Source organism: Siniperca chuatsi, linkage group LG13 (genome assembly GCF_020085105.1).
Source record: "Siniperca chuatsi isolate FFG_IHB_CAS linkage group LG13, ASM2008510v1, whole genome shotgun sequence".
NCBI classification, from domain to species: domain Eukaryota; kingdom Metazoa; phylum Chordata; class Actinopteri; order Centrarchiformes; family Sinipercidae; genus Siniperca; species Siniperca chuatsi.
In genome coordinates, this window is record NC_058054.1 from 11,232,158 (window position 1) to 11,246,711 (window position 14,554).

The 14,554-nt window shown below is 37.3% G+C and overlaps 1 protein-coding gene across 1 annotated transcript; it reads right to left on the reverse strand.

Moving 5' to 3' along the window:
• Nucleotides 1-90: 90 nt before the first annotated feature.
• atp6v0b (ATPase H+ transporting V0 subunit b) lies at nucleotides 91-10,220 on the reverse strand. The gene is made up of 8 exons (XM_044218877.1): nucleotides 9,747-10,220; nucleotides 8,809-8,857; nucleotides 7,450-7,533; nucleotides 4,404-4,481; nucleotides 3,614-3,683; nucleotides 3,347-3,398; nucleotides 2,642-2,832; nucleotides 91-2,416 (listed from the first exon to the last, which is right to left on the reverse strand). The coding sequence occupies exons 1-8, from the start codon at nucleotides 9,829-9,831 to the stop codon at nucleotides 2,390-2,392; spliced, it is 636 nt and encodes a 211-aa protein (XP_044074812.1). The 5' UTR covers nucleotides 9,832-10,220; the 3' UTR covers nucleotides 91-2,389.
• Nucleotides 10,221-14,554: the final 4,334 nt, after the last annotated feature.

Below are 14,554 nucleotides of genomic sequence, written 5' to 3' on the forward strand. Positions count from 1 at the left end.
CGTCAGTGACCTGAGTCATACACACAGTACTCTTTATGATGACTTGGTTATTGAATAGGTACTGAAAAAACTGAAACAAATGCAAAGATCTTGATTGGACCATTTTATTTTCTCAAGGACATTTATGAAGCCAGAAGGACGATCTGTTTTTGTTATTATTATTATACACAATGTCGAAAACAAAGAGTATTTTCTGATCACCATCACATCAACATAATGCACACACTGTACCAACTACAGTCACTGAAAGCCTGGGGTTTGGTGCAGAGCCTGGTTTACCAAAGGAATCTTTGCATTACATCTTGGTTTAGTTATAAAACCATCATGCTGCTTAGACACGTTTGGGAGGCCAGGTCTAGATATATTAAAAGACAATCCAGTTTCCTCATGTTAAGAGTCAATGTTCATACTCATTCACAACTCCACAAGAGGGTTAAGGGAAAAATTACAGGAAAGTTTTGAGACGTTTCACAATTAGCCATGGTCTGTCATCTTAACTTGTGGAATGATGAACAGAAAGTGTTACCAAATGTGTTTCCATACAAGCATTTTCCACTCAGTGCCCACATCAACTTGATTCTTCTGTCAGCTGGCAGCCAAAGGTTCACCCTGATTTACAAGTCAGCATCAATAGGAAACAGCTGAAATGCTGCACAGCTACCAGCTGATTAAAAAGTACATGCTTTGAAGATTTGGTGATGGGTTTGTTGTGATGTAGCAAGAGTCCAATTTTGTCATTCAAACTCTACCCAAACACAAGACTAAGCTTTACACACACATTAAGCCTCTTTAAAGGAATGTTAGAAAATAATTTGGGAACACAGACGAACAGCTAACATGTTAAGATGTACATTCAAAACAACACCCTTTAATAAAAAATAAAGAAATATAAAGATTTTTGTGTAAAATAAGGATATTTAAAAATCTGTATCCATAAAGTTGTTTGATTATGTAATGGAGTCCATAGTTTTTATCTTGAGTTTTGGGAGCCAGACCACCAGAGATGACATAAAAACAAAGTCAGAGGACCAGTCTACAAAATTATTTTCCCTAAAGACCTCTACTACAATGATGGTGATGCTACAGCAAATATTAACAGTTACTATTGAGTCTAAGCTAATACTAGTAACTGAGGTGCTCTCTAAAATAAATTCCTCCTTCCGGTCTATGGTAATACTTGAGAAAGAGGATAGCAATTTTGACTGTTTACTTGTGACCTGACACATGTTGGGTTTCCTAAAAGCCAGCTTCATGCTATGGTCACACTTTGGACAAGGTGTCTCTTAAAAGAAAAGTATTCTGGGTATCCACAGTCTTTTGGCTTCCTTCTAGTCACCACTGAATAATCCACTTTCATGTCCAATCCCTCTTTGTAAAAACTACTGAAAAGGATCACAACCTGATTAAAACTCGAAACGTAGACGAGACTCCGGGGGAAAACAAGGAAGTTATGGCTGGCAGCTATGTTCAGGAGGCTCATGGGTTTGAAATGTGGACGTCTTTAGTTCCATAACGTTTTTGGGAAGTAAGGAAATGAATGACAGGGTGACATATTTAGAGCAGATCTGCTGCTGTGATCCGACTCTATTTGGCCCCCCAAAGAGCACATCCAACTTTCCAGTGACCTTACTAATGATTCCTGATCAGTACTCTAATTCAAAACTTCACAGATTCTGTCACTTCCACAGCAGGAGACCTAACAAATACTGTATTTGGGCCACAGCGTGGATTAAGGACCACTTGCTTATTTGCAAATAACAGTTACAAAAACAAGAAACTGACAGACCAGGCTACAGTAATAAACACAATGGTAAACACCCTCATGCGTCACAGGGGGGAAAAAAAGAAAAAGATCACGTGTCCAGCATACACACACACACGCACACACAAATATTTTCAAATACTCTAGTGTAATTTTTAACTCATCATTCATCCAAGAGTGGTCATGAAACTGCCCCAACTTGTATGAACCTATCCTTAAATTTAGAGAGCAATTCAATCCATGTGATACGGCTGCAAGTTGCCTTCACAGCTCTCAAGACTGCAGACTGGCTCGTGTTAGGAAACAGATTCATAATCTTTTTAAACATGTACATTCTGCTTGTACTACTCACCAAGCTGAACTGCTGGAGATACAAGGATCACTCATTTATTTCAGGTGCAAGAAATGCACACGAAACTGGTGATTTTTTTTCCAGTTTTTGTATTCAACATTCATGTTTCTCTCGAGACAAGACAGTACGGTGTGCACGTACCACTCTTGCATGAATGATGGTTAAAAACAATACCAGGCAAATAGAGACATTTAAATAATTTACGATGTATTTACACAATAATCCATCTAATTTTCCAGCAGTGTCTTTATCTTCTCAGCGTGTGAATGCATCTTCTAGTCGCCCATCTTTACCTTCGACGTCTGGGGGAGAAAAAAAGAAACCAGTTATTACAGAATTTCAGATATATCACATCTACATAACATAGATCCATCTAGACTTTTGTGAAAATAATGACTATCTTCGCAATGACATTTCTTCTTGCACAAGTCTGCAACAGTGGTCAACAACAAAAGGAATAGTTTCCTCCTCTGAAAAGGAAAAAGGAAAGACTGTAAAGACATAAAAAAGCAGCCTGTCTCATTCACCTGCAGAATGGCTACAATGACACCAAACAGGCCAATAGCACTGCCAAAGATTTCCACAATGAGGATCTTCACGAAGAGGCTGGCGTTCTGTGCGTCTGCCAATGCTGCTCCGCTGCCCACGATGCCGACACAGATGCCACAGAAGAGGTTGGAAAAGCCCACAGTCAGACCAGCTCCAAACATGGAGTAACCTAGTAGGACGCAAATCAAATGAGTCAGAGACCTCCATGACTAATCCACAGTGGAACTGGCCACAAAAACCTAATTCTCCGTCAGGTTTGGAAATTAGACAGCAAGAGTTGATGCTATTTAATTTGAAAGTCAATCTTGAAGCTTCTTAAAATACGAATTTCTTTAATCTTTGAATTGTTACTAGCTTTTCATGCCTAATATTCTTTTTTAGTGAATTTAATTTGGCGTCTATACATGTTAATAGATCTGTCAAAGGTAATTAGATTTTGTAAATGTATTGAGCAATACATATTTAATATTTATTTAAATTGAATGCTGCAAGTACCTTAACATTTTCATTAATGTTTGCAAACATTAGTAACGAATATTAGTAACGAAGATTGTCATTATATAACATAACCTTTTTCCAGATGGAAGAGTCATTGTCTAAATTAAATTCATGTGTATTAAAAATGAGAAAACTTCCGTTTCTTTTATGTCTTGCATTTGGTAGCTTAATGTCTGTTTTCTTACCAGCTTGGTAGTTCCTTGCCCCGATGGTCTCAGGAGTTGTTCCACTGAAGTTCTAGAAAAAGATGAAAAAGATTATTTTTAGAACCAAACAACCATCCTTGCTCTGTTGTTGAAATCATATTGGACTTCTTTCTGTCTCGTATGTATAATGCTTTAATTTATGGCTGTGCTGTTCCCTGTATAGTACCCCTGTCTGAAATTCCCCTCTAAAGACAAAATAGATAATGCTGCACATTTTTCTTGATGACAAAAATGCTTATTGCCTACCTCAGCCATGTTGCTGATTACAATGGCCATGATGATCCCATAGATGGCTACAGCTTCACAGAAGATGATGCTGGAGGGAGGCATAAAAAACAGAAACAAAGTAAGAGAAGTGAAATTGTCAGCTTGTTCTCCCAAGTCACCACACAAAGTGCTGCTGTGGACTAACAGTAACTAACTGTGGTCATGGAGGCTTGGTGAAACTGTAATTCAATGGCTACCCTGACAGTCAACTCATGGATGCTCATTCACTGGCTACAAAGTGTTGGGAAGGCCAGTGAGAGCAGGACTCAGGATACTGCTAATTTTAGTGAAAGTGTATTTATTTAGGATGCACTGAACAGATTATGTAGATACATGATACTAATAAAAAGCTGCAGTTCTAATTTGAGAAGTCTTTACTGAGGTTTTGATATGGCTTTCTGGTATTAATTGGCTACTACATTTCTCCATGAGGAATGCAATTACAAACTTCTTCATTTAGCAGCAATATTCAAGTACGTTCAACTGGATAATACTACGCAGCCTATAGGTTTCAGGAAGGAAGGACGGAGTACTTTACTAATGCCAAAGGGAAATTGCAGTGGTACAGCAGCTACTTCACATAAATCACAAATCACAAAATAAGGTAGGGGTCTAGGGGAAGAAAAAAGTACATTTAAAAAAAGGAAAAAATACATATCTAACTATAACTAAAATACAGTAAATCAAATACAAAAAATATAAAATAGAATAAAATGGAGGAGAATTGGACAGAATGGAACTGAACGTTTTTGTTCTTGAATGAGCCTACCTGACCAAATTCTTGGTTTTGATGCGTGGAGCCTTGACACCACCACCAATGATGCTTGAGCCAGTGATGTAGATCCCCCTGGAAAACAAAAACAACAATCAGCACGACATCTATACCATGATAGAAAACTACAGGGTGATAAGAAAGGATTAACTAGCATAACTAAAAAATAACTTATCTATTTTTCTTCCACCACTATTCTGGAAAACACTCATGACACTTCAGATTACAGTTAATTTCAGCTCAATAAACTACTTATTTTGGCAGGTAACTAACAATTGTTTGAGATTCCTTTTTTTTTTAATCATCAAAGTATCATAATTATCTAATAAAATAATGAAAGTTTGTAGCAGATTTGGGGACTTAACAGCAACTCGAGGACAACTAAGCACACAACCAAACACCCTGTAAAAGTCCCTCTTTACAATCTGACCCAAGATAATGATGATGATATTATTATTATTATTATTATATTAATAATAATAATGATGATAATAGGGCCAACTAAAGTAAATGTAAATATTACAAGAGGAAGTAATGTGCATCATGCCCATCTAATGATGAAATGAGATATTCAACATGTAGATCAGAGATGTAATTATAGTGTCATGTGTAAACGTAATCCAGCTACATTACATTTAGTCACTATCTACAGCAGGTAAAATAAGTATTGAACACGTCACCATTTTTCTCAGTAAATATATTTCTAAAGGTGCTTTTGACATGAAATTTTCAACAGATGTTGGTAACAACTCATGAAATCCACACATGCAAAGAAATCAAACCATAGATGTCCATAAATTAAGTTATGCGTTATAATGTTAAATGACACAGGGAAAAAGTATTGAACACACGAAGAAAGGGAGGTGCAAAAAGGCATTCAGTAATTAGAAAGCAATCCTGCCCCTTGTCAGTGCAAATTAAAATCAGCTGGTTCAGTCCCAACTGATGGCCTGTAAAAAGGTGACTCATTACCAAGGTGTCACAGAAGAAACATCTCATGATGGGTAAAAGCAAAGAGCTCTCTCAAGACCGTCGCAACCTTATTGTTGCAAGACATACTGATGGCATTGGTTACAGAAGGTTTTCAAAACTTCTGAATGTTCCAGTGAGCACTGTTGGGGCCATAATCTGGAAGTAGAAAGAACATCATTTCACCATAAACCGGCCACGACCAGGTGCTCCTCGCAAGACTTCTGACAGAGGAGTGAAAAGAATTATCAGAAGCCAAGGACCACTTGTGGACAGCTTCAGAAGGACCTGGAATTAGCAGGTACAATTGTTTCAAAGAAAACGATAAGTAATGCACTCAACCGACATGGCCTGTATGTATGCTCACCACACAAGACTCCATTACTGAAGAAAAGGCATGTTGAAGCTCGTTTAAAGTTTGCTGGACAACATTTTGACAAGCCTGTGACATACTGGGAGAATATAGACCTGTCAGATGAGACCAAAATTGAACTCTTTGGATGCCATAATACACTCCATGTTTGGAGGAGAAATGGTACTGCACATCACCTCCAAAACACCATAACAGTGAAGTTTGGAGGTGGAAACCTCATGGTGTGGGACTGTTTTTCAGCATACGGTACTGGCAAACTTCATATAATTGAAGGAAGGATGAATGGAAAAATGTACAGCGACATTCTTGATGATAATCTGCTGCCATCTACCAGGATGATAAAGATGAAACGAGGGTGGACATTTCAGCAAGATAATGATCCCAAACACACAGCCAAGGAAACTCAATTGGTTTCAGAGAGAAAACAAAGCTGCTAGAATGGCCCGGCCAATCATCTGACTTGAATCCAATTGAAAATCTATGGAAAGAACTAAAATCAGAGGTCATAGAAGAGATTTGAAGACTGTTTGTGTGGAAGAATGGGCTAAAAATCACACTTCAGCAATGTATGCAACTTGTTTCTCCATACAGGAGGCGTCTTGAAGCAGGCATTACCAACAAAGGCTTTTGTACGAAGTATTAAATGAATTTCAGTAAGCATGTTCATTACTTTTTGAATACTTACCTGTCATTTAACATTATTATACATAACTTAATTTATGGACATCAATGGTTTGATTTCTTTGCATATGTGGATTGCATGGGTTGTTGCCAACATCTGGTGAAAATTTCATGTCAATAGCACCTTTTTTAGAAATATTTAGTGAGAAAAATGTTGACGTGTTCAATACTTATTTTACCTGCTGTAGATACAACATGTCTGCGCCACGAAACACCGAGCCAACAGCGGCTGAATGGTGTTGTGAGCCGTCTGTGGCTGACATTCGCCTGTTGTTTTTGCAGTGTCTCCCGCACCGTTGGCTCTAATTGGCCCTTATCTGCAACTGTTCAGCCAAATCTGCTTGTTGAATCTTCCTCAAAAGGAAGTCAGTTAGAGAGAGTTCTCTGACTGGGTGTTCACACTGGCGAATCTATGATCTCACCAATTTAGTGCAGCTTCTTCATATTTTTTTTCACAAGCAAAAGACCACGGGTTGACAACAGTAGTGCAAAGCAAGGCCAAACTGTTCAGTGCCTGTTGCATTTCTTTAGATATAAGAAATATTCTTAATTTGTAATCCAAGCATATGATCAAATAGTTTAATCAGATTCAGTGGTGAGAAAAAAGTTGGCTAGTTTGTTTTGTCCGTCTCTCTGCAATGTTCTTTGAAGGGCAGGTGCCTAGTGTTCATGCATCTTGGCAGTCTTCATGCCTTCAGTAAAACGTAGAAATCAAGCTCATCAAAAGTGGTTTTGTTATAATGTAGTATGAGGAAAACTGACATTATAGCCTTTGATTCACCAATTAATTTCAGAACCTAAAAGGAAATACAACTCCATCCAAAAGATTCTCAAGTTTTCCTGTTGCTAATTCTAAGATTTTCTAGTTCCACATTTACACAAGATCTACTTTCCTGAGTATTTCAAGAAAGAGGAAATCATTTTATGAAAGATTGGAGCATTTTAAGCCTTCACGTACAACCACCCTGTTGGCTTACACATTTAAAATACTACAAACTGTGTTGCGTGTCAGGTACTGACCAGGCAGCTCCCACCACAGACAGCGAGATGGCCAAGCCAATGCCCAGACTGGCCCACATGAAAGGAGAAGTCTCTGTCAGGAACCTGCAAGCAAAAAGGCACAGCTGATGAAGACTACACTTTATAAAGGAAAAAGTACATGCAAGCACCAAAACATTTATGCATCATTTGTTTGTTACATCAGTATGTGTTAAAGTGGTTTTCCTAATTTCCTTATGTTGTGTCTTTACATATGTGAATTATAAATGATAGTTCAAGATAGAATTTGCTGTGCAAGAGGACTGGTTTTACACATACAGCGGGTACAAACCAATTAGAATTAACGATAATCTGCTAAAGCAGATTTTGTTAAAAATGCAACCTTGTATTCCATTATTTACTGCAGCACAATGGTTAAAACGCCTTAAAATGGCCAATATGGTATAACTGCATTATAACTATAAATATTAAATGTACATCTGGTCATTAGTTAGGATGATACAAAAAAGATGGGCTAACCATAATTATAACCATACAAGTAAGTAAAACAAGGTTGAGATAAGTCTCTGAAGGCAAAATTACTTTTGTTTTTCATCATCTTTTATACATATATACAGCAATATCAAAACACTTAGCAACAGTACTGTGCTATACTGAACAGCCTGAAACGATTTGTTATAAAAAAGGCAGTACTGCAGTATTCTCACAACTGCGCAATCTAGGAAAAGTCAACGTAGTTTTGTTACTACTAAAGTCTGTTAGGTACAACTTTTAAACGGCCCCAAATTTCAACATCTACTTTTCTGCAAGGGAATACTGAAGGCTCAAAGCATTCAAGTGAAAAAGTGGACTGACTTCAAATTAAGGCTGCAACTAATGATTATTTTCATTTTCTTGTTACAATTGATTAATTGTTAATAAAATGCCAAAATAAAACTGTGAAAAATGCCCATCACAAATTCCTAGAGCACAAAGTTAAGTCTTCAAATTGTTTGTTTTTGTCCAACCAAATGTTCAAAACTCAAAAGATATTTCATTGACTATAATACATGGCAAAAAAGCAGCAAATCCTCTCATCTGAAAAGTTGGCATTTTGGCTTGAAAAATGGATGAAATAATTAAACAATTAACAAAATAGTTGCCAATTAAACTTCTTTCATTCAATTAAATCGACTAATCGTTACAGCTCTACTTCAAATCAAGCAACAATATTAACAGAAAATCTTACCCTGTAGACAGAATAAGAAAAATTACTAAGAGCTTGGTTAGTCCTGTTTGGGCCAGTGTTTGAGTCCACAATTAGATATTGTTTCGTCCTAAAGTTACCCCAAATGGAGCTTATTAACCTGCAGACAGTAGCTTTATGCCAAGATTGCTTACCATGCCACATCAAAGCGGAATCCAAGGTCAAATATGGTATAGCAGATACCTGTGGGAACAAAAAAAATGATGTAAAAGTGTACAAATGGTCATCCAGATGCATATTTACAAGTAAACTTTATGTATGTGAAAGAGAGAGACCTTTAGAACAGTCATTTACAGTATTTTACTGCATTAACAAACTGTTTCCCTGAACCGTGTGTGAAACACTGTCACATTGATGTGCTAAAGTCATGGAAAGAAGGTCTAACTTCGGTGAGAAAGCTCACTATCACGTGAAAACTGCTGCAGTTCCTGTTTAGGATCGTTTCATATCAGCCAGCTGTGCACACGAACAGCTACAGTTAGCTTGGCTAAATTAAATGACTTAAATCAATGAAAGAAGAGCAACCCGGTATCCCATCATAACTCCCACCAAACAAAGTCTGAAACTAGTCAACATAAACCGCAAACACTGTTGTCCAACGTTTGAACCTCTGACATTTCCGCTGTAAGGAGGTTAGCTACGAGCTAGCGTTACCTGACATTAGCTTAACGTTCAGTAGCGTTAAATGCTAGCGAACTGCTAGCTAACTTGGATGCAAGATCGGGTCGCTTGTCTTAAATGTAAATACATTCAATTTTCATAATACTCAGCACGAAATTGTGTTTCGGCGTCTTCAGAGTACTAACTACGACCGTGCATGAATAACCTTATTTCCAGTTTGCAAATTAACCTACCAGTAGTAGCTAGCAAACAAAATGGAAACAGCCGCAACCACTCTAGTCCCATGATTTAGCCAGGTCCCCAAACATAGCTGTCAAACGCAAAAAATACGTTTTTCCATGAAGAAAGAACGACTCACTACACTGTAATTGTTGCACAAGTCAAGGAAATTAACGATGTCATTCACTAATTCCAGCATTCTGCCTAATGTTCAGGTAAAATATAATCTTACCGACGATGAGTATGGTACTCCAGAAGGCCAAAGTGACCCCCGTATACAGAATAGCGTGTCCGTTCATCATCCACTCTAGCAGCATCTATCCGGCGGTGCAACCTGCTGGATCCGCGAGATCTCCGAGGCTCAAATATAATATTTGACGCCAGTAACGCTACGATAACGAAATAATGCTGTTTAAAGACGCGCTATCAGCCGATGGAGAAGGAGCATCAAAAGCAGAAGCTGGGTGATGTCAGCTGATCGAGCTTGACTAGCATGTGACCGGGGGACTGGAGGGCTGCGTTCGGTTATATCTCTTCTTCACCTTGCTGAAACGATTTCACAGTGACGGCTTTACCAAAAATGTTTATTTAATCCACATCGGTTACCGCAGATAGTAATAACAACATGGGTTATGATTCACAATGCAGTATATACAGAATAAAAAGGTTTCCAGCTAAGTCCTTAGAGGCGTGAGTATTGTAACCGAATGCGTCCTAGAAGGCTGCGTCCCACCTGTGAGCGCTACCTGCAGCGCGCGTAGTGGACGCTAGATGTCACTCTTGTTGTTGTGTATGAGTCAAGACCACAGTATGTTAAAAAGAGACTTCTCTGTTGATTAAGTCCCTGTTAAACTTTCACATTTCCATAGGTAAACACTATCAGCTTGGTTGCTTGTGTGCAATCACAATTTTCCACCCCACAAATAAATTCTGTGGAAAAACAAAAACACTTTTTTTTATAAAACCCATCTAATAACCCAGTTATAGGTTAAGAATGGACATCTACTCCTACAAAGATTTTCTACACAATTTCCAAACACTAGTTGAACCAAAAGAGAATATTGTTGTGTGTGATGCAGTGTCTAAAGGCATTTGTTTTTTAGTGTTTTACTTTTAAGAGATTATGGTGGTATATGCCTTTGTACTGATTTAAAGGAATTAGTTAATTATATATTATTGGGAGAAATTAACACTGTAAAAGAAAAATGTAATAACACACTTATTAGAAATAAACTCAAAAGCGTTGTCTCTCCATTATCAAAGGTCAACTTACTTCAATGAAATACAATTGCATAAAGCTTGGAAAATTTGTGCTAAGCATGGAATTACAAACATGGAGGTGTCATATGAGATACTACATAGAGTTTATCCTGAAACTAAATATGGATTACAGGTGGTAATGACGAGGTACTACTCAACAGTTGTAGAAAAATATAGAAAGGAAAATGTGTTTTTTAACTAGTCCATCAACCTAGAACAGAAGGATCAGATCCTTCTTTCAGAGCAACATTGTCATCATTCCATGTGTAATAAATGATCTGGGAAGGTTTTCCTCAGAAGAAAACCAAGAGGAAAAGTTTGGACCTTAAGATACTTAATTACAAACTAATCTAGAGATGTCTGTGTCAACCTTCTCCATTGATGCTATGCAACAGAACATAATTTGCAAAACATCGTAGCAACATTTCTGTTCAGTTTTCATTACTATATAAAGATGTGCTGTTTGGTTTTCATAATGTCTGCAGTTCAGAACAAAAACAGTATTATCTTACAACTCTTAGCAAAGTTCCACATCGACAGAAAATTTTATAAATGAAATGCACCAATACATTCAAACCATTCAGTACTCTACCAAGCCTTAAAAAAAAAAAGCTGCAAGGTTATTTTTCAGACTCTCGAAAGTCCGAATAATGGACTTGGAGACTAAAGATTTTATCAAACACTTTTAACAGAAGTCCTACATTACAAACTAGAGCTGTGAAGTTTGAAAAACATGGGCGTCTAATGAAAAATGCTACAACGTTGCATTATGGGAAATGTAGGATCCAGCATTTTTTTTAGCTTGACCCACTAAACATCAGGGTTCTCACTTCAAGAGACACTTTAAGTGTCTCTTTCAAGTCTCTCAACATTATAGAAATGCAATACTAAATCTATGGAAGATGACAGTTTTGACATGTGGCTGCACTTGATATATAAATAACTAAGGATGAACCCCCCGGTGGGAGTGCTTTCCATAACTGCAATCCCTTATTAAACTGCAAATGGATGAGTTCAAAATGTTTGTGTGTCAAGTGTGTATGTTTTTATGACAAAAACCCCCAAATCAAGTCAAGTCTATGGCTAATACTTAGTAAGGTTATATATCCCTGTTGATAACAAAATAATTGTTTTATCTTTGTTAAACAATAAAGCATGTCAAGTCTAACATGTTTCTCAGGTAAAACTAAAGATTGACAACAAATTGTTCAAAAACATTTACAAAACAGTCTTTGCTGTGAAACTGACAGCACAAAGTTGGAAACAATCCATAAATCCGATTTTCCTGTTCATTAATTTCAACACAGGCTTTCTGCCAGTGCTTCTTAACTCCAAGGATAGTGTCCCAGTTGTCGTCTTTTCCATCACAGATCAGACATGATTTAATTAGGACAACAGGACCTGACAGTCCTGAAGTCATCTTATTCACACCACCTGGGGAAGTGATAGATTCTGTTCTTCTTCGTCCAAGAACATATGGTATTCAGGAGTAACTACAGGTAACCATTATTTCTCTCTCTCTCCAGAATCATCACTATTTATCATCATTATTCGCTCTCTTCTCACACCTGCATAGGTCTTTCAGTTTTCTTGTCCCTGTTCTGTTGTTGTTGTTGTTGTTGATGGTGTTTTACTATTCTTTTGAGGACCTAGAAACAACTGTATCAGCAAATACAAGACAGGATTTGTGCTATGTATGAAGGGAGAAGGAGGGACAAGGGTATGCAGCACACATCTGAGTTATTGTTACCAATTTTCTATCTGTCATTGACTGAAGTAAAGAATTGTTAACACTAGCAGTCTGTACCTTTACTGTATATGTCATGGGAATACTGATGATTGTGTCAAACTGTCACTGATTATATGTGCTTGTCTTTGAAAAAAATCAATACTGTTGTACACAAAAATACTTGAATGCAGGTGCTTAGATCCCAAGGCTAGCTAATTCAACCACCCTAGATCTGGATCTGCATGCTGTGACACAACAGGAAAATACATCTACTTTTCTCCAAAGTATTTCATTATTATCATAGATTGTACACCTAAAAAAAGGTGAAAAGCATTTAAATTGACCTCAGTCATTGCCCTAGCTCTTTAAGTGTTAGAAAACGAAGAAAAGGAGTATTCTTTGTGCAGCCTTTCTGCAGCGAATGACTTCTTCCATGCTTATTAACAATTGCTGAAATTGTGAATATAGTTGATTTTGTGCTTGTTTACAACTGTTGACATTTTTTGCATCTAACCTGTGGCTGCTTTTCTCTCACCCAACAGCCTTCCTGCTCTTAACTTGGTTGTCAGTCCACAATGTGCATTGCAGCAGTCCTGGATGGTGGAAAACAAATAGCTAAAAATGGCCCAGGCTCTATTAAAACCGGCCTAGAAAGCCATCCTCTACCAAAGGACATTTTCTGTGAAATACTAAAGATAATTCCTTTACTACTCATCATCTGGTCTTTTCATTCATATATTAATTTATGTACAATCACAAAAACTGAGCCAATTTGATATTTAAATCAAAAATCTGTCTTCTTCTTACAGTAAACCACAATAAAGCATGAAGCATGTACTGTATATGTCTTTTCTTTTTCAAAATTCATGATCTAAATCAAGGGTAAAAGCTCATAAGTAGGCACATATAAGAACACACAGCTCCAGCACATATTGGTGAGGGATTTCTTTGATTTGGACTGACAAATGCTTCACTGCATTTTTTTTCTGACTAGGTAGCCTTGGCAAGTTTTTTGTATGCTTGTCTTTCCAACACAATATTTTACATATTGTTTAGCTCTGGTTAGGTTTGTCATGTATGGTACACCTGTGATAGATGCCTATATAAATAACTGAACTTTAACCAAATGTCAACAGAGCAAATGTTTCCCATAGAAATCAATTGATAAAGGAGCGGAAATCAAATAAAATTTTATTTATATAGCGCCAATTCATAACGGAAGTTATCTCATTGCACTTTCCCTAAAGAGCAGGTCTAGACCCTACTCCTTAAATTATTTACAGAGACCCAACAAATCCCACCATGAGCAAGCACTTGGCGACAGCAGCAAGGAAAAACTTTCTTTAAGAAGCAGAAACAGACTCAGGGTGGGCGGGGGACTGAATACTTAATCCAATGTCTCAGTCTCAGAAATGCAAGATCCAAAGTGAACAGACATACTTACATACAGTAGTCTATAACAATTCTTGTGCAGTGTTTTACATTACACACACACACACACACACACACACTATGAAACATTGAAACACAAGCACAAACCAACTTTTTAGATTAGATTAGATTTAGCTTTATTGTCATTACACATGTACAAGTACAAGGCAACGAAATGCAGTTTAGGTCTAACCAGAAGTCCAATAAGCAAGTGCAGGGTATAAAGTGTGTGCATAAATGCAGGATAGAGCAGTTTTATGAAACATTTTACAAGTGGTACAATGGACATTATATACAGATGACATTACTATAAAATAAGCTACAATGAGTTAGTTAATTAAGCTAACCTTTTCCAGCTAACTCCTTTTCAAAATGAGAACCATATGAAAGGGCCTTAAATATGCACCTAATGGCTACATGTGCTAAACCTGTAATCCCACAAAGTGTAGTTAGCTAACGATATATTCCTTGGCCTTGGAAGTAATGCTCGGTTACTACTGTAGGTAGTAAGCTAGCTAGCCGAACAATGCAACTCACATTAGAACGTACTATTTAAGCCATTCCTTACATTTTTGCTCTTGTGTGTTTGTTTTTGGCTAAAAAAAGGCACCAGCCTCCAA